Source organism: Lonchura striata, chromosome 6, assembly GCF_050655825.1.
Source record: "Lonchura striata isolate lonStrDom1 chromosome 6, ASM5065582v1, whole genome shotgun sequence".
NCBI lineage: Eukaryota > Metazoa > Chordata > Aves > Passeriformes > Estrildidae > Lonchura > Lonchura striata.
In genome coordinates, this window is record NC_140708.1 from 2611549 (window position 1) to 2632370 (window position 20822).

The window sequence follows — 20822 nt, forward strand, 5'->3', positions numbered from 1 at the left end:
AGAGGATTAAAAAGGATACAGCAATACTTGAGAAGAGAGGACACAGATTTGCAGCTTCTCTGTACCATATTATTGTTTTGGTTTGTTCTGGGAAAATCAGGTCAGGGACATTTGGTCACAAAAGGCTATAAGCTCTATCCACAAACCCCCTTCACAATCACTGAAGTGCTGCTGTGTACCACTTACAGATTTATGTTTAAAGAAAGGTTTAGGTTTAAAGATTTAGGTTTTAAGAAAGCTCCCACTTGTCTGCATGTTCTTCCCACAACTCAGATGATACACTGAACAGAGAAGCAAAGGCTCACAACAACACAGATTTATTTACAAACACACTACAAACGGGCAGAGCAGTAGGCAACAGCAAATAAAAACCAAGGATAAACTCCTTTGCACAAAATAGAAACAATTCTCTCAGGAACATGCAAGAAGATAACAGAGGGAAAACAAAGAGGAGACTTTCAGAAATTTAGGTGATTTTTTTTTCCCTCTACACAATGTTTTGGTGGCCTGTTTGAAACCGTCTATGTAGCCCTGACACAGACGCTGCAGACTCTGTAGCTCCTTCTACATTCTCTGTTTCCTTCAGTATCAAAAGAATCAGTCACAGTCAGAATCCATGCAGCATTGGATTAGCTTTATGTGACTCAGATGCACTGACATATTTTGACACAAACTGATATTCTGTGGAATCACATTTTTTTTCCTTTACATTAATCTATTAAACATGCCTCCTGTACTCAGGGATATATTGCATTACACTTGCAACCAGTGCAGCAGCGGGGGAGCATCACTGACCAAAGGTCCATTCCTTTATTTCACCTGCCAATTTATTGTAAAACCTGTGAAGCATTGAACAAATATGTCCACTAGATAAGATGCAACATCAGAATCTCAATATTCTTTGAGCCAGGGCAAGACAAAACTAAGCACACGAATCCTAAGAAACTGGTGATAAACTCAGTTGTGGTACAGTACCTTAATTAAGATGTTGTAAAAAGACACATTTGGGTTGATTTTCTTTTGTTTTCACTCTCCCGTGTGCATTGGAGATGCATTGCAGGAAGTACAGAACTGAGTAGACTGTGGCATGCCAAGACATAATGCCAGTGGGGAGCAGAAACACTTAACCCAAGGTACCAAAACTCCACAATCCTGGTTGGTCAGAACCAGCTGCTCCTCAAAAGAAGGTACCTGTGTGCTGGTGCCTGGCAAAGCTGTCTGGAACCACCACTCAGCAAACCCCTGCTGCACACGCCTGGCAGGGCTGAAATTACTTGACCACTCATTTCTACTTCTGTCCAACATTATGCAATCTTTTTACAACTGCAGTAATGAGGGCAGCTCCCTTCCCACTTCCATCTTCAGAAAGCATGAAAGTCACATCACACTGAGGGGCCAGCTCCTTCACTGTTTCCTGCAGGATCCTAGAAAAACTGGAAGGGAAGGGAGAGAAGAACAGAATATTTAAGCAGCTGCTTTCTGAGCTGAGATCTTTGTACTCACCTATAAAGCAAGGAACCTCAGCCATTGCTTTCTTTTGCTTTTTCTCCTATTCATGAAAAATACAAATTTCTGTACGCAATCAGATTCTAATTTTTATTTCTCCACTTGGATTTTGTTCAGCATGATGCCACACACTGCCCACATCTTCAGAGATCATGAAGGAGGCTCTCTTCTCCCAACTCAAAAGCTAATGCATCTATTTCTAGGCCTTGTTCACAGAATGTTGACTCACCTCCAAAAACTCAAGACTGCTTTCTCTCTAGGAGACTCAGATATTGTCTAAATCTACCAAAACACTGGAAAATAAGTATTAGGTTCACTCAACATCCCAGAGAAAAGAGCCTACCAGTGGTAACTGGGGTTGACTTTACAATTTTTGATCCAGTGGCTAGGAAAGGGAAATAACAAAATGCAGTGAGATGTATTGGATCCTTACCCCCTCTCAGGTTTTTAATCACCTCAGCAGAAAGCTGGTACAGGTATGTTTTCACAGTGAAAACAAGCAAACCAGCAAAGGGAAGAGGTACCAAGGTACTCACTGCGGATGGAGCTTGTACAGAGTCCCATCTGCTCCAACAGTGATTTGCAAGCGCTCCACGCCTCGGTTCTCCCTCTTCTTCTCCACAACAGCAGCCAGCCCTGCCCCACAGAGCTGGGCAGCTCTTGTTGAAACAGCTGCACACACCTCCTTGACCACGATGCTGTCCTCACAGGTGCTGTCCAGGCCCAGCTGCTGCAGGATGCGCCGCAGCTGCGGGAGGGCGAGCCGGTCGCTGCAGGGAGCACACGGAGCCGTCAGGGAAAGCGCCAGAGCTGACACAGCCGTGCTCCAAGGGAAATGGGACCACTGCAGCTCTAACACTCCAGTTCTTTCAAGGCTGGTTTCTGCCTCAATTCAGGTGGAAAAGCTGCTCCTGCCATGCCCTTTGCCATGTTAGGCTGCATCTCCAGGAGGCACAAGCAGTAAGCATCCAGCTAACTCCCAAAGCCATGAGGGAGCAGAGCCAGATCAGCCACGGGACTGCTACTGCAGATCTCAAAGCTGAGACACTCCTTTTGAGGCTTTCCACAGCAGAAAGCTTCAAATAGCCTAGAGACCATTGTAATCATGTACAGATATATGGGTATGCACATATTTGTGTATCGCCAACTTCTTGCTTTCTTAAATAAGTGCTATTTGAAGTCCCACAAGAAATAGCTTGATGGCTAAGGCCATCATTATCCAAGATATCCCAGGATGTGGAAAGGAAATGATAATTCATATAATTACGACAATAATTCTGTAACTTCCCCAGTTTCTTATTTTTAAGTTTTATTGTGGAGGTGGGGGATGCTCTAACTGACTTAAATGACTTCTTGAAGGAAAGAGCTCCACACACTTGCAAAATACTGTTTTCTAGGTGTCCCAGAAGACTTTAAGGATTTAAACCACATAAATCTAACAACTTTACCTCTCAATCTGAGACAGGAATTTTGTTTCAAATATGCCTTTTTTCCTGAGAGATTCCGAAATATGTCCTCTGAACAGCAGCCCTTGTTTGGTTAAGTCAATCAAAATTTGCCTTACTATTTCACCTAGGTACATTCCACTGGTCATTTTTTCATACCTGTTGGGTCAAAAGAGGAATAAAAATGTTCATTTAAAGAGATGGCTCTGTTTAGCATGAGGAGTGTGTACATGCCCTGTGAACTCAAAAAAAAAGCAGTCCAAGCTTCAGAGCAATAGCCATTAAACTCCATTTTTCAATAATCAAAAATCTGTTACAGTGACTTCAAGTGCAAACATTAATTACAATATACTTACCTATGCCAAATGGCAACAGAAGTAGAAAAAAAATCCTTGCAATATTAAGCAGAATATTATGTTAAAGTCGGAGTCCACACTAAAGTGAAATTTTTCCCTGTCCCTGAACGCATTCAACAGTGAGTTACATCTAATCAATACTGTCTTAACCCAACAAGCTTGAGTTGTATTTTGCCTTTGAAAAATCACCCTAAGAGGAGGAACAAAGTATGACCTAGAATTTGCAGGGAAATCTTAAAGCTGCACTGTTTGGTAATGCTTTAAGATGAAAACAGTGCTGTGGTTAATAATGTAGGTCTTTGTTCTTTTTCTTTTTTTTTTCTTTTTTTTTTTTTATATCTAGGTTACTTACCAAGCAACAAAAGAAATGCAATATTAAAATTTCCTTTTTGATTATTCATTCATTAAGCACATTTGAAAAAGCAGCCAGTGTCTCTCAAAGACTGACTTCATCAGGCTCTTGACATCAGGACCATCACATTTACCTCTGTTTCCCTGGGTTTAATGAGCCTTCATCTACTTCTCTATCATATTTTGTCCTGATGTAGTCAATGCAGCCATTGTCACCAAATGCTCCCCATTCTGTATTAATGCACATTTTTCCTTCATTCCCTTCCACTATTTCTATGTTTTTCATGTCCTCCATGTAGCAAACATTGGTGCCTGTTCCTAGAAGGAAAGAAATTACAAGACTTCAGCTGGAAAAGTGAAGCAGCACCAGAAACTTATGGAAGATGATTGCAGTGCTCATCTTAAAGCTCTCTTTGCCACATCTCAAATTACAAGATCCCTTCCAACACAGGCCATTCTGTGATTTTATGCTTAGATATATTTCTAGATCAAAACCTGGAGGAACCAACTGGGGCAATAACCTAAAAAGTCCAACAAGAATTCATTCAGATTTTTAAAAGTATTTGCTTGTTCCATGGTCTTATGACCTGGCTACACAGTAACTATGAATGTACTTGTCAAAACAAGAATTCATGCTCTATCTGTTTGTATTCTTTTATCCTGCACACACTTGTTAGGCACCATCAGAGAGATGACCAAAAGTCCAGCAGATTGAGGAACTTATCTGCTACAGATGTTGTTAAGTTTCCTGCTGAACACCACACAAATCTGCCAAGAACCCCAAGCAACTAGTAACACAGTATATCGAACTCAAATAAAAGGTGCTGGTTTGCAGATCCCAAAGCCCAGCTCTGCAGAGGTCACTTGACCACCACTGTACCTGCAATAAGGCCAATCTCACAGTTTGGATCCTCATAGCCACAAGTCATCATGGTCCCAACAGTGTCGTTCACCACGGCTACAATGTCCAAGTCAAACTCCTGAAACACAAGTCACGATCAGCAGTGGAATGCCAGAGTGAGGGTGCATTAAGTACACCAAAATAAGCAGAAAAAACTAGCTCACATTTCTTCTCCTGATAGCCTCTCTTAGCATATCAACAACATCTTCCCCCTCACAGTCTGTTGCCTTGAATCCTTTTGTCCATCCCACAAGCGTTCCCTGAAGCAGAAGAGAAAGAAAGTCTTAAGTGAAGACAAAGAGCAGACTGTGCATTGCAAGCATCAGCTTTTTCTTGCCTCCCACCCCAATGCTTTTTTTTTTTTCCAAATAGCATCTCTTCCTGGACAGGTTACTGTGGGTGTCTAGTGCAGGCTGTGCTCATGTGTCTTTGTCACTCAACTGCTGATGGTAGTGGCTCCAGGTTTTCTCAGCTTTTTGTCAAGGCACTGCACACAGTACCTTCTAAATCTCATTTGGAAAATGCTTTTGTTGTAACTCATCAAACATTAATGAACATCTACTGTTAATTTTTGGGTTGTTTCCTGAAGAACATTTGGTATGATCCCACAACTCCAGGCAACACTAATTTGTTTCTTTTCAGACAACAACCATGCCAGACAGAAGTTGATTTCCAGGTTACATGAAGTAATTAGCTTTACACTTCCTAAGTGGCTCTGGACTGTCTATCCAAAGGGGAAAAAAAAATAGAAGACAACTGGGAGAAAAATCTGATATTAAGAAACACCCTCAAGTTCTAGCAACAGTAGAAGACCAAACACACAGTGTGACATACTATGGGAAACAGATGTGTCTCACTCAGTTTGCCATCAATACTGTAGAATTTGCTTCCTATCATTTCTCAAGACCTAAATGCTAAGCTGTGGGTTTAGGAAGCATATGAATTCATGTTTCCACAAAAGGCCAAGTTCTATTACTACAGTCTCAACAGTGAGCTGAAAACTGAGACAGAGCAGACTAATTTCCAGGTTTAGAAGCTATTGTGAACCCCACCAGGACATAAAAACATTCAATAAAATAGCAGTCTCTCATTTCCCCAATATCCTACATATTTGACTAGAACTTAGCAGTACAACATCCCCTGCCCCTCTTGGAAATTCATAAAAATAGTATTTTCTTACATAAGATCTGAAAAGATAACAGATATTATATCTGTCAAAAAGCCAACTCTTCCAAGCTGAACAAGTAAGTTCAGGTCTGTCCACTGACACTCAACAAAAAGAAGCTAATGTGGTGCAGAAGTTACACAGTCAAAGCTGTGCAGTACAGCTCGGGAAACAACCTGGGACTGCAGCTGAGTAAGCAGGAGGAGCCATTTGTTATCTGTTGCCATTGAAGAGTTAAGGCAGCGTAAGGAGGCTCCTGGGTTATTAAAAATTTGCACTTCATTTTGTTGTCATGAGGGCTTAACCTTTACAGAACAAAAACAAGTTCACGTCCACCGCTTACCAGAGACAAGAAGTGAAAGTTCTGCCTCCAATAGGCAGGTGGATAACATGGGATGATGATAACTTTCTCATGAAACACAAATGATTTGCAAAGCAAAGTAATAAATTCTCCAAACCAACAAGTCAGCCTTGCCCAAAATGATGTCATTTACCAAGCAGATGCAGAGCTGCCATCTGACCATTCTGTGCTGCAGCTCTTACCTTGTCAATGCTGGTTTGCCTGCAGGGGAAGGAGAAGGTGAAGCCCAGAGGAAGACGAGCACCTTTAATCCCCATATACTCCAGAAAGTCTGCTGTGCACTGGACAATATGGTCAAAGAGCTGGAAGGAAAGAAGAAGCATATAAATCTCACAAATAATCCCATATAATGGGCCTTGGCTGGATCAGTTAAACATTCATTTAAGATTACCTCTTCTCCTGTCCCTTGCATGATCTCCAAAGGAATGGCAAAGATTTTGTTATACATTTGCACTGATCTTCTTCTCCCGCTTTTGATTTTGACCAACAGAACCCTGAAATTTGTGCCACCGAGGTCAAGGGCAAGGAACTTTCCTTTCTCTGAAGGAGAAGAAAGGTATTTCATTTTGGTATGTTGTTCTGACATTTGCCAGTCAGAACAACATACTGATGACAGCACCGTTCGCTATGGCATTTATCCCATCAAGTCTACTAGCATGGGGCCGAAGATAACAGATAACACAGCAGGAAGCACTGGTTTGACAACATAAATTCCACAGCATGTGCCAGGTTAATTAGCACACTCTCTCCCCCCCAAAAAACAGAAAGCAACTTTCCTGAACCGCCTCAAGAGCTAACCTCACCTGTTCCATCTGGCATCCCACAGACGTACGTGGGCAGCATCTTCACCGTGGCCTGGGCTTGCGTCTCTCTCTTGAGCCCGTGCTCCAGCTCAGCCCTCATCTTGTCCCTCAGCTCCCGGAGGATGGCGGGGGGCAGCCGGAGGGCCGCGAGCGCGGCGTCGAGGCGCCGGCGCTGGGCCGCCAGCCTGCGCGCCGCCGCCGCGACCACCGCGGCCCCCCGGCCGCTGCCGCCCTGCGACGGCAGGAACCGCACCTCGCACGCGGGCGCCAGCCTCCGCACCGCCCGGCGCAGGCGGCCCGCCAACCTGGCAGCGAGAGGCCTCCTCAGCTCTCGCAGGCCTCTGGGGCATGGCGCGCTTCATCTCCACTGCAGTCAGGCCCCAGCTGGTCTGGGAGAGCAGCTGGAGAAGGTTTCCACTTTGGGAAAGCGCAGGTTCAAAAACAGTGCAGGGAAGGGTGGAGGGAAGGGGAAGGGGAAGGGGAAGGGGAAGGGGAAGGGGAAGGGGAAGGGGAAGGGGAAGGGGAAGGGGAAGGGGAAGGGGAAGGGGAAGGGGAAGGGGAAGGGGAAGGGGGAGAAAGAGAGAGAGAGAGAAACAGAAAGAGAGAAAGAGAAACAGAAAGAGAGAAAGAGAAAGAGAGAGAGAAAGGGAGAGAAAGAGAGAAAGGGAGAGAAAGAGAGAAAAAGAGAGAGAGAGAAAAGATAGAGAGAGAGAAAAGATAGAGAGAGAGAAAAGATAGAGAGAAAAGATAGAGAGAAAAGAGAGAAAAGAGAGAAAAGAGAGAAAAGAGAGAAAAGAGAGAAAAGAGAGAAAAGAGAGAAAAGAAAAAACCCCACAGTGATCTGCAAGTGTCCTAGAGGCCCAGGAGTCACTTGAGAAATCAACTGCATTTCCTCTGACACCATTATTCCAGGTGTCATGTTTTTCACAGAATTCACAGAATAATGAGTTGGAAGAGATCTTAAAGTTCATCAAGTCCAGCCCAGCCCCAACACCTCAACTAAACCATGGCACCCAGTGCCACATCCAGGCTTTGTTAAACACATCCAGAGATGGTGACTCCACCACCTCCCCGGGCAGGCCATTCCAGAATTTTAACACTCTTTCCGTAAAAAACTTTTTCCTAATATCCAACATATATTTCCTTTGGCACAGCTTAAGACTGTGTCCTCTCGTTCTGTTAGCTGCTGCCTGGAGAGAGACCAATCCCCACCTAACTATAACCTCCTTTCAAGAAGCTGTAGAGAGTGATGAGGTCACCCCTGAGTCTCCTTTTCTCCAGGCTGAACACCATCAGCTCCCACCCCACTCCAAATCCTAAAGCTCCTGGAACAGCTTTGCAATACCTAAGCCAGTTAGACCTCAGCCCAAAGCTGAATCAAAGCCAGCAGTTCTCTGAAAAACCACACACATGTGCAGATGGAGGCTCTTAGCAATTACCAAATCCTCTTTAGTTACTCACTTGGGGTGGGTTTTGTAGAGCCCCCCATCAATCCCAACAGTGGTGCGCATCCTCAGCAGCTTCTTGTTCTCCCGGAGCCGGGTGAGGATGGCTGCCAAGGCGGCAGCGCAGAGCTTGGCCGAGCGGGAGGAAACAACGGAGCAGACGTGCTGAACAGCAACACAGTCCTCCTCCGAGGGAAACAGCTTCAGCTCTGTAAGGATCTCTTTTGTGTTGCTCAGGCCTTCCTTGTACCTAACCCCAAAACGAAAGAATACATCGCCAAATACAATAACATATAAATCAATACTTTGGCTCAAAAAGAAATGAGAGGAGACCATGACACAACCTATCAGACAGCATCATAATTGGGTCCCATAAAATAGTAATGTGGTCCCCACAGCATTCCCAAAGTACCCAGGGGAGAGAGGCTGCTTCCTGGGGTTCAGCACTTGGGACCAATCAGCTTGTCGAGAAGAAAATGAGATAAACAATCCAAAGAAGAGCACAAGAACAGATATACAGCTTCACCCAATACAACAAAGAAAATAATTCCTGGAGTGACAGTGAGGACCAGGATCCCTCTTCAAAACATCAGAATCCCAGTTTTCCATGCAGTCCTCCATTAGCTGATCTATAACCTGTACTACATCTCCACAGCCCCGTATTCCCACATCAGAGAGGCTGAAAACTGAAAATCCACACACTCAGGTCTCCAGAGAGGTTATTTAAACAACCTGCATCTGGGCTGTTTACCAGTACACTTGTTACTGTGGTTCTTTGCTAAAACTATCTTACACCAATTTCTACTTTCAGAAAGGTCAACTTTTCTCCTACGCAAAAGCAAGATCAAGCTGAACAGCTCAGGATTGTTCCCAGCACTCACAGATTTTAACTACACTTTCAGTATCACTGCTGTGCTAGTGAAAGACTAACTTTGAGAGTGGCTACTCTCAAGGAGCATATTACAAGTTCTTACTTTTCCATTGCAGACACGTGTTTCATTTCAATCTTGCCCTTAGTAAGCAGAGCTGTCGACACTTTCCCATTGAAGAGCAGACCTTCCTTTGTCATTTTTAGGAGAATGAGTCTCACAAGTTCCCCCAAATACAGGCTGCTGATCATCTTCTCAAACCTGGAATGGAGCACGGGAAGGATTCCAGGTGTTCACCAGCTCCCCTCTTGAGCCCTCCACAGAATCATACCAGAGTAACACCTGGTTTTAACAACACATGAACAACTGTAGCAGCAATTCCTTGGCCTGAAGCAGGGAGCTGTGGAAGGTACTCACCCTCTCCAGAAGGGAAAGATCTGGATTAGACAGAACCAGCATCAAGTCATCTCAAGTTCACTTAAGACAATTTCTGTTCCAAAGGGGCTCTTGGCAAACACTGGAAAAGCACTCTGAGAACTCAGACTGCAAGTCAGTCAGGGAATCACTTACAATTGTTTTCCAGGGTTGAGAGATCCCAGATCCAGCTCCCGATCGAACTCTGTGCGGAGATCATCCAAAGCACCGTCGTCTCCGAAGGCCCCCCACTCCGTGTTAATGCACATCCTGCCCTCGTCCCCCTCCACCAGGTCGATGTGCCTCATCTCCTCCATGTAGCAGGCATTGGTGCCAGTCCCTGTGGGTATTGGATAAGCCACTGTTTGTTCCATGTGTGATTTTTCTTTAAGTCCACATGTTTGGGAATAAGTCAGTACATTGCCTTTGGAAGAAAATACAAATGCAGAACCCTGTGGCACAGGATGTTAATATAGGCCACTTGCACCCGTGAAATCATCATTTCACAGTGAATGAAAAAACACTGAAATTATTCTAAGGTTTGACTTGTTTAAAAACATTTTTTTCTCTTTCAAATGCATGTCTGTATGCCTAATAAAAGGCATCATAGTGCATAAAATGGAGAAACTGTGGAAAACATAGCTGGTACTAATGACCAGACGTGAGGGGAATTCAGCTTTCTCTGGACAGACACAGTAATTTTCTATACAGTCAGCAGAAAAGTTTAGTATGCTGGTCACAACTGAGTCCAGACAAAATGGGGACTGTGGTATTTGATGGCAATGTGATCAGCATAAAAACAGCTGCTTTACAGAAGGCAGCCAGGCTTGAAAACCCATTGTTTTTTCCATTTTCTTTCTGCTCTTTCCTGTATTGTGAAACTCCCTCCTACATCAGATTTGTAGCAATTCAACAAATTAGAGGGAAAAAACCCTTCATGGTGAACAGAAAAAATTACCAATTATGAGTCCAACTTCACAGCGCTGGTCATCATATCCACAAGTCATCATGGTTCCCACCGTATCATTGACCAGTGCCAGAACATCAACATCTATGTCCTAATAGCATAAAGATGAGTGATTAACAGGGAAAAAGGCTCAGAAAGCCTCCTCTGTGATAAAGCACCAGCATGCAGACATACTCCCCAGGTTGCACTTTGAAAGCCTCGTTCAGGAAAACTCTTTGATTGAAAGACACTATTTCCTTTTACAACACTCTTCCCCACAGCTCTGTAAGGTTACAAATATCTCTGAATTCTCAAGTGTTTCGCCAGCCTCTTTGATTGAAGCATTTGTTTTCCCCAATCCCACCTCATTTGCCAGAAAAGTGGCACGTTATTGGTGTGAATGTTGTGATACTGTGCTCACAGGCTGTGTGAAAGGTTAACATCCTACCACCTGAGCAGAGCCCACCAAATGGGACAGAAAACACACACAAATGCAGCTACAGCTGTGCAGCAATACCACACTCAAGTAGAAAGTCCTTCCATTGAGGCTATGCAGTGTCCTCTTTAATATGAAGTCATCAAGATATGAAAAGATGCTTTTCATTTCTTAGCTGGCGTTATCAACAGCACCAAACATGAAAAGCAAGACTTTCCAATATATTAAAACACAGTATTACTCAAAGGTTGTATGCTAATTCAAGGGCAGATTTAATAATGTCTTACTGCTGACCTTAAAAATTGCCATCAATGGCTCCATCCTACAGACTGAAGCAGACAGGCAAGCCCTGGTGGAGTTAGGTGTGCCAATCTGAGATGACAGTTTCCCCCTACCAACCTTCATCCCAACAAGCCAGGCTGTGAAACACAATGTGTGAAATTACTGAGTGTTTTATATCTCACCCAGTAGTTTCACAAGAGGTTTCCTGGGGCTGAGACAGTGGGGCCAGACTGGTGAGCTGTCACAACTAGCCTGGGCTATCAGCATGCAGCTCCCCATGTGTTACCAGAGCAATCTGAATTACAGCTGTGAGAGAGATTCAGATCCACCAGATGTGCAGGCAGGCTGGGCACTTGCTACTGAGCATCCCTGAAGGATGTCTGACAGCTCTCAAAAGAACCCACACACCAAGAGATGATTTCCCAGGAGGACCTTCTCTGGTTCAGCTCCTGCAGGTACAAAACTTGCCTGGTGCTTCTGGAGGGCCCTGCGCAGAGAGCTCACCACGTCTGTGTCCTGAACTCCTCGGACCCTGAAGTGTTTTGTCCACGCAAGAAGAACCCCCTGAAAAGTAACAGTGCAGTGATGACCCAAAAGCACACAAAGTTTAGCACACAAACCACAAAGCCAGTCCAGACTGAAGTGTGTGGAGAAGTCCATCATTACACTGAGCCAAAATAAGTCAGAGTAGAACATCTTACCTTGGGGTACATGTCAGTATCAACACACCAAAACACCAAAAAGGTACAGCCATAAAGTCCCAATTCTGTAAATGTTTTTCCCTGTGCTTCATTTTAAAGCACGTGTGGCTTTCTTATGCTGATCACAGTCTAAAGCATTAAGCAAAAGGCATTTGCAGGACTGGAGCCCAAAGCACAGATCACTAGAAATAAGAGAGGCTAGAATGAGAGAACACAAAATAATTGCAACCAGCCCTTCATTTCCCCAAGAATTGTGTCAAGCAGCTACAGATATTTCCTATTCAGAATCAACTGTAAATACAAAAAAACCTGTGAGTGATTAAAGAAATAAAGATGCTTCCAGACACACAAGTGCACATCTATTTCTAACAGTGTTAATACAGGGGCACATGGTTCCTGTGGAATTGGGTACTGACTGAGCAGTAGTGTAGCTTTAGCTTAAAGATTATGCTGCCTTGAGAGGAGAAATGAATCCGTGATGAATTGTCAAGTCTAGTTAAATACTAAAAGTCACCCATGCCTTCTTCGGAGAGCTATGTAAACATGACCCCACATAAAAGCCACAAGGTAGCACCCACATCCAATGGCTTCTCCAAATTCTTCAAGGAGCTCAGCTTGACAAGAGTGTTTCTTTATGCATCTTACCTCCTCCAGCTTGGTCTGTTTGCATGGAAAAGAAAACGTAAATCCAAGAGGTAACTTCTTATGCTTCAGGTTTTTGGTCTCCATGAAGTCTGACAGACAGTCAGCAATGTAATCAAAGAGCTGCACAAGAAGAGAGGACAGGACAGCTGGGCTGTGTTTCACAGGCAGGTGTAGCAGCGCAGCGGCAGCAGCGCAGCGGCAGCAGCGCAGCGGTGCCCTACCTCGGCTCCGTTCCCCTGCATGACCTCCTTGGGTGGGGGGTAGGACTTGCTCTCCAGCTGGCTGCTCTGCTTCCCATCATCAAACACCTTCACCCAGTGGACATGAAACTGGGAGCCGCCCAGGTCCAGCGCAAGGAAGTCACCCTTCTCTGCAGCAGAAGGGGACAGCCATCACTGGGGGTGGCCACCGAGCGTGGCTCAGGTGCTGTTGGAACCCTGGTTACTGAGAATTTTAGACTTCTCGTGCTGACAAGCACTGACTCCCCAAAGAACATTACATTTAACCTATGGCCATAGAGAAGACTTCCAAAATTAAATAGTAGAATTGAAATTATAGGTGTGTAGTTTGAATAGAAGTGTGTAATATCACATAGTAGAAAACTTAGGAGTTTAAAGTTTTAGAATACAGTAATATATATAAACCAAGATATAATTTTAAAGTGGAAACTAGTCCTTCTTCTTTACCTTCTTCTTCATAAGTTTAAGTAGTATTATGTAATTAGATAAAAAAGTCCACATTGCGGGCCACAGATAGTTATTAAGTTAAAAGTAAAACTAATTTAAGTGTCATTTCTTAACTAGACAGTTTATCCTTAAAAAGCCTTGTAAAGAGAGAGATAGGTCTCAATTTTTTAGCTTATTAAAGTGCTGTAGAACTCACAGTTTATAAAACTGTAATATAAATAAGAACTCATAAACATCTGAATCCAAACAAGAAATACCGTCTCACACATTTAATCCTGACCCTAACAAAAAAAAAAGCAAAGGCTCAACGAGGTGCCATGCTGATGGCCACAGCCCAGGGCCCTCCCTCACCACAGCCTCTCCTGCCCCAGCAGATCCTTATCCTATGGGCCTGGGAGCATCAGAAAAACTGAGAGCTGGAAACCCTCAGCAAGGCTATCAGGTGTCTCCTTTTAGCCTGCTATGTAATAGCTAATTCAATTTTTATTTGGCAGTTTGGGTTTGCTCACCCTGCTCCTTCCTGGATGCAGCAGCATACTTTCAAGCTGCAGAAGGATGAGCTTCTCAGCAAGAAAGGCCCAAAGCAACTGCAAACCAACCAGAGCACACAGGGGCTGCAAAACTGTCACCTGAAATGTGGGACAATCAAACACGAGATCATTACCTGCAGCCAGTAGAGGATGCAGGATTTGCAGACATGTTAAGACTGAGCTCTAGAGCAGAAGTCAGATTCCACATGGAGCACAGCTAATTTGCCACCCAAAGTCAACCAACAAAATCCTCTTCAAATGCCTTTTGGTGTTTCTGTGAAAGTACCATTTTGTTTCACAGGCTTGCTCAGACACAAACATCTCCAGCAGCAAACCTCAGATGGAAGGACAGTTTGGCCTCACTGCTACAGTAGAATTTGTTTATCACTCACACAGGAAAATGCCCTTCCCAAAAGGAAAACACAAAACAGTGGTATGTGCCTAGCCTTACATGATCTTTGTTCCACATGATTAAATCTGGTCCTGAAAGGAAAGGAAGCAGGAAATTCTACCTGTAATACCATGGTTAGCTATCAAAGGTGAGGAGGCAGATTGGGTTACTCAGTAAACTGTGACATTAGTCAGACTATTAATCCCTAAACAATGAAAAACTGAAGATGCTCTGTATGAGTCATTTCAGTCAGCAACACTGAGGGCACAAAAAAAAAAAAATCTCAAAGTTAATAATAATAAATAAGTTAGTAATAATAATAAATAATGGAGGAATAAGTTTGAGTTTAAACCTGCTGGAAGTTTTAACAAGTCTGGAAGCAAGATAACCAACAAGGATTTTTCCAGAGGGCAAAAATAGAAAAATCAATGTGATACTTAAAGTAGGCACTGTGGCAATAAGATATAGCCCAGCTTGATGCTGCAGCATGTCCTTGGCACATAGGAATGGCCACACAGGCCAGGAGAGAACTGTCCGAACTTGGCCTTGGGGGACTCTTGCAACACAGATGACACTGCGTGCAATTTTCCAAGTCCTCTGGCCTCAGGGGCTCCCTGCTGTTCCACAAGACCTTAGGACCAGTGACTGCCACTGAGATTGCAAGGGTTAAGAAAGGACTTCTTTCTCTCTGACAAAGCTAGCAGAAAAGGAAGAGTGCTCCCTTCCATCCAGTCAGCTTGTGTATAATTTCTCTCAGACATACCTCATTTCAAGGAACTTACTTTCAAATACCATCTTTATGCCATTAGAACTGTTATTCCTCATTTAACTGCAGGGAAATTACCATCAGAGGGAATAAAGTCATGTGGAAAGGTACAAAGCTGACATTTCAGTTTTTTGCACAGCTAATTTACACCGAGTCCTGATCTAGATGAGACACAGAATCCTACACAAATTAGCTTGGTTAAACCTGAGAAAAATGTCATTTTCTATCAGGCTGAACTGCCAGGAGCCAGCTGAGGACTTATTCTGGATGTGGATACTTCTCCAAACAAGATGAGCTTTTAGTTCCTGTCTCATGCCACATCCTCACAGAGGACACTACTGCACTTTCTGCCTCTCTGTTCAAGTCTCAGCTGAAAAAGCAGAGCAGTTTCCTGGTAGACCCCATCCAGCAGCAGATTTTCCCAACGGAGAAGGCAAGGAAGGGCAGAAGGGATCACTTTTTGGGGAACTAGCGAAAGCAGTGCAGAATCTGGGGATCACAGCTCTGAGGATACCATGCTGCTGTCACTTGGGCATTGGAGGGGTTTCACTGCAGCATCCTGCCCGGCCTGTAGCTCCAAGAAGGCCAGAGCAGACATCCCACAGCCACAGCAGGCTGCACTGCAGGCTCTGAGCTGTAGAGGCTGCCCTTGCCCTGTCCAGCCACAGCTCCTGCAGCAAGCCCTGCACTAGGAACAGATGGGAGAAGCTGCTCCTGAGCACTAAGTCCTTTCCTCAAACAAGCAGCTCTAGGTCAAAATCCACCTGGTTCAAGGAGGAAACCTTAGCTTATTAGAGTGAAGTGCTGTAGAACTCACAGCTTATACAACTGTAATATAAATAAGAACTCAAACATCTGAATCCAAACAAAGAAATACCGTCTCTATCAGTGCTGCCCTGGCTCAGCGTGCACATGTGCTTTCTCAGTGAGCCAGGCAGTGACCCAGAGCCCCTGGCTGCCCCGTGTGCCATCTGGAGTGCTGGCAGCAGCTCTTCTTGCTGAAGCAGCAGGGCTGGGCAGGGACTCACCTGAGCCATCGGGCAGCGAGCGCACCAACGAGGGCAGCATTTTCACCGCTGCCATGGGGCGTGTGTCTCTGGCCAGCCCCTTCCCCATCTCGGCCTGGAAGCGAGCCGTGACATCCAGCAGGACATCGTCGGAGAGGCGCAGCTGGGACAGGTACCTGTCCACCTGCAGGGAGGGAAGGTGCCACTCAGAGGCACGCAGGCTCCTGGGGCTGATCGGTCGCTTCGTTTTCGACCTCAGCGCCCAAGTTCTCGTGACTGTCAGTGCAAACAAGCTCCAGCTCATCATCAGGACATTCACTCTTCTAAAAAAACTTTGTTTTGGAAATGTTTAATGCAGCCCTGGTGAATTGCTGCCCAAAAGTTGGCCATCTTTTCTGATGGCTCAGTAGCTTGACAATCTGTGTAAGCCCATGAGATTTGCTTGAGACCCTGACAAGCTGTTTTCACACCATCCTCTCCTGCTAGAGATGTAATGAACGAGAACTGCAAAGTACGTCAATCTGGTGAGAATTTGACCTCTCTGAGGCAGGTCCAGAAAATGCCATCAGTACCCAAGCGTGTCAGCCACAACCCAAAAAAATCTATTCAGCTACTGCTTCACTCCACAGACAATTAACTTTATTGGCATGCCAGGCTGGAACTCAAAGCCTTTTTCTCACTCCAGTTCTGCTCTCCATTTTCTCGTGATTCTAGGATTACATCTAAAACACATTTTTGGGTGCAATCAATACCCTTTGTTAAAAGTCTGTAACTCTCAGGATACATCAAAATAGAAGTCAGTTGAATATAAAAGAATTTAAAGTATCTATGAAGCAGCTCATTCAGATAAACTGGCAGAGAAGCTAATGAGTGTTTATGAACAGTGTCATCAGGGCAAAGTGAAAGGTTTTTTCCTTAAGGAAAAATGCTGCTGGGACTGACACATACCTGCAGGAATAGAAATAGTGTGGCCTAGAAACTACACAACTGGGTACAACAAAGGATTAACACAGGAAGAAAAAAGAATTTGTCAACATCCAGAAGCTTTTGCACTGGGGAGCCAGATTTTGGTGCTGTATGAACATGATGCAGGCATATAATAATAACTGTGTGCTCCAAATAGCTAGGTGTCCACTAGGTCACTGGTGTTTGCATCCCACTCCCCACCACATGAGACTCAGAGCCAGAGGAGGAGGGCAGGGGAGAGAGGTGGGACAGCTGCCAGTGCTTTGCTACTACAGACACTCAGCTCTTGCACTGCGTGCTGTGTTGTCGTGGTGCTTTATCTGTTCAGAGCATTTCATCAGTCCCATTTTCATAGGGAGGTCTGGAGGGTTGGAAGGACACACACCAAGTCTCACCGACAATATGGCAGGATTTAAAAGGCTGCATTGTCTAAACAGAGAGCAATGCAGGCTGTAGATAAGTTGGTCTCTGCTGCAATTTGGACTGCCCACCTATTTTAATGAGGTACAAACAAATTACCTATTTACAGTCCCATTTAAACTGATGGTCAGCAATGACCCACCTGAAAGAGCCAGGATCCTGAAAGTCACTCCAGCACTTAACACACACACAGAGGAGAAAGTGTTAAACTACAACATACCATTTTCCTAGAGCAGCAGCTCCCTTGGATAAATCTGAATAATAGCCTTGAAAAGGCTATTATTCAGATTTGTTTCTGTAGCCCTTGTTTGTGCAAGTACTTGATTTCCTCCAAGGGTGTTTTGAAGACCCACCACTGTGTATGATCCATCATCTTAGCCTATGCACCCATACAGATTTTTTGGAGAAAATATAGTGACTGGAGACATACAACACTTATGCAGTCTGACATGGACCCAATAGCCTTGTGACAGAAACTCTTGTGGGGGAAAAAATCTCTCAAGAGCAATAAAAATTACCGTGTCTGTTGCCAGAGAACATGCACTAGCTCCCTGCTGCCCACAGACACTGCATTCCTCACCCTGTTTACCTACAACCATAGGAGTAGACAGCCCTCTCTGAGGAACCAGGTAAGGCAGAGCCCAGGAAAGCCTGCTGGCTCTCCAGCCTGATTTACAATCTGAGCAAGGCCCTGCTCTCATAACCATTTACTTGTAAACACAGGAATGGCCAAGCTGTGCTAAACCAAACTGGCTGCCCTCCTCCTGTGGCACAGGAACAGTGCCTTGCCTCATTTATGGAAAGAGCACTGTTTTCATGGCAGGCAGGCTCTTGGTTTTGCCACCACAGAGGAAATAAGCCTGGGGAGGGAGAAGTGGGAAGACATTCCTTCTTTCTAATAAAGGAGGAATCAGCCCTATTCTGTAAAGCCTACCCTAGACTACTTAGAATTCTGAGGAACATGTGGTTTCTTGCCTTCAGGAAGGGTTGGTTTGCACTTTGCAGAAAGACTTTGATTTTTTCAATGGGTTTGCCAGGATTTCTCTGCTCCCTCGTCTCCACTGTCCTCACTCAACTACAAGCTGGATGTTTCTCTGCAAAGCCCACTACACCCAAGCACTGCTCCACAAGGTCTTTCTCTTTCTTAGTAAAAAGAATGAAGAAATATTACCTCTAGATAAGAGATCAGCTCCTCACAGAGGGGAGGGGCAGTGAGGCCTTTTTGGATCACATTAAATCCTAGGGATAAAAGGGCTATGACTGAGTCAGGGACATCTGATGGTTGAGATACCAGTACCTCTCTCCAAAACAGAATTAATGGAAGAAGCCCTCCTTGGAACAAGCCACTCCATGTTTTGGGCACAGACAGGAGAACCTGGAGAGGCTCACTTTGCTGATGAGCTCAGTGATGGAAGCAGATCCATGCACCAGGATCTTGGATCTCCCACCATTCATCCACAGACCACCTCCCAGCTTTCCAGCCCCTGGCTGGAAAACCAGAGGATGGAGCCTGGTAGCAATGGCCACCTGACAGCACTCAATGAAGACACCAGGAATACAGAGGACCTGCAGGGGACATGTCCACAAACCAGAGGACCTCTGACTCATGAAGTTTACAGGTCTCACATGGTCTTATGATGGACATAAGCCCACAGACCCATTTCAACATGGCCATGAAAGCAGATTAGGGAAGAGCGACCATTAGACAGCTGACTCCCAGTACTGACAGCTCCATATCTGAGCCATCTCGAGCTTTTCCAACTGTAATTAAAGGTCACACCTATAAACATCAGAATGATTAGCCAGTTTTGAACCAGAAAGGAGGCACAGGAACCTCAGCACCAGTTGGAAATCTCTCCTGAATCTCAGCAGACCCAGACCAAAGACCACAGGGGTTTTCCCTATCCTTGCTATGTGACCGATTCCCGATTCCTGCTCAGATTGAGAAATCCCATCATTCACAATACACTTGCAAGGCGATTCAGCAAGAGTCACCCTTTTTGTCCTCTGGGCTCTTCCACACCATGCCAAATAAAGCCTAAGTACTTTCTCTTACTGAAGGGAATTTGCTCCATTACTAGGAGAGCACTTGTAACTGTGCAGAGAAAACCACTAACCAGACCTATTTTCACACTCGCCAGGTGGTTTAAGGTCTAAATACCTCCTACCCCGTTTGGCTGAATGGTTTTAGTGGATAATGCCATTATATGGTCTGCATTACGCACTGCAGACCCCTCCGTATCTGGGCAACACGGTTCTTAAAATAGCAATCAGCTAAAGCTGCAACTTACCTTTTTTATTTGATCCTCTTTTAGCTTTGTGAAATGGAAAGCTAGCAAGTGGACAGCCAACATTTTCTTGAAGCAGATGGATGAGTCAGGAATGACAGAGCTGCTGTGAATAACTCCAAAGCAACAGATCTTTATTCACAAAATTGGAGCTACAGAAACTTCAGCAGAGGCATTTTCCCCCTTGTGGAATAGCAGAGTTCCTGGGAAATAGAGTCCAGAAATAAATCCATCCAGTGTGATCATGTCAGTGATTAAACTTCTGCCTCTTTGTATCACACCCCCACATCAACCCAAAGTCCCTCCCTCCCCAGCTCCACTCTTCATTGTGCCAGAGCAGGCACCTGGAGAGCTGCCAAGCTGAAGGGGAGAAAAATCGATTTTGTTACTGCCCCACTTGGGAATTGTTACCACTTCTCAACGCAGTTGCTTCGCAGCCTGCCCCGCTTCATTCCAGGGGCTGACAGGCTCCCACCACTGCCACCGCTGCCGGGAATCTGGAAAGTCAAACAGTTTTAGGAGACTTCTTCCCTCTACTCAGCACTCCCACTCGTGAGACAAGCTCTTCTGCATGAACTAACTTCACTCTAGCTCTGCACGGTGCACCCTTATCTGCAGCTTTGTACCAATTAAGCTTCAGCTGTGTAAAGAGCAGAGACACACAGACCCCTGCCCCCAGCTGGAATGTCTCTTGCACAATTCCCAGCAGAGAGGTTTTGGACTGATTCTTCCCCCTTCTCCCAAAGCTCCAGACCAGTGAATATCCTCAGTACTGCAAAACCTGGGGAGAGGATAGATTTACCTGGCAGGCAGCAGTCGGGTATCAGACTGCCCCACTGGAGGGATGCCTTTAACTGGCAGCACAGAGGACCTACAGCAAGAGCAGCTTCCTTACACCATCAGATTCTGACACAGCCTTTAACCACCACTCTCAAATTCATTCTGAATACACCAGCGTTTCCAGGATTTTGTCACTGTATCAAGTGATACGGAGTACAAAAACATCATCCCAAGAAAATTCGGTGAAATGCTGACACAAAGGAGATGAAGGAAAAAAAAAAAAGGCATTCTCATGGGGTAATTAGAGGCTCACTCTGCAACTACACCTACACACAATTGTTTTCCCCCAGTTACTGTTCAGC

At 44.9% G+C, this 20822-nt stretch overlaps 1 protein-coding gene across 1 annotated transcript; it reads right to left on the reverse strand.

The window, feature by feature from the left end:
- Nucleotides 1-302: 302 nt before the first annotated feature.
- Nucleotides 303-20264, reverse strand: LOC110469886 (hexokinase HKDC1). Its single transcript, XM_085583810.1, has 19 exons — nt 20092-20264; nt 19684-19883; nt 16028-16190; nt 12848-12996; nt 12627-12746; nt 11749-11844; nt 10575-10674; nt 9773-9956; nt 9308-9463; nt 8350-8583; nt 6889-7193; nt 6477-6625; nt 6268-6387; nt 4724-4819; nt 4539-4638; nt 3793-3976; nt 2955-3110; nt 2043-2276; nt 303-1433 (listed from the first exon to the last, which is right to left on the reverse strand). The coding sequence occupies exons 2-19, from the start codon at nt 19744-19746 to the stop codon at nt 1289-1291; spliced, it is 2754 nt and encodes a 917-aa protein (XP_085439936.1). The 5' UTR covers nt 19747-19883; nt 20092-20264; the 3' UTR covers nt 303-1288.
- Between the last annotated feature and the right edge of the window lie 558 nt (nt 20265-20822).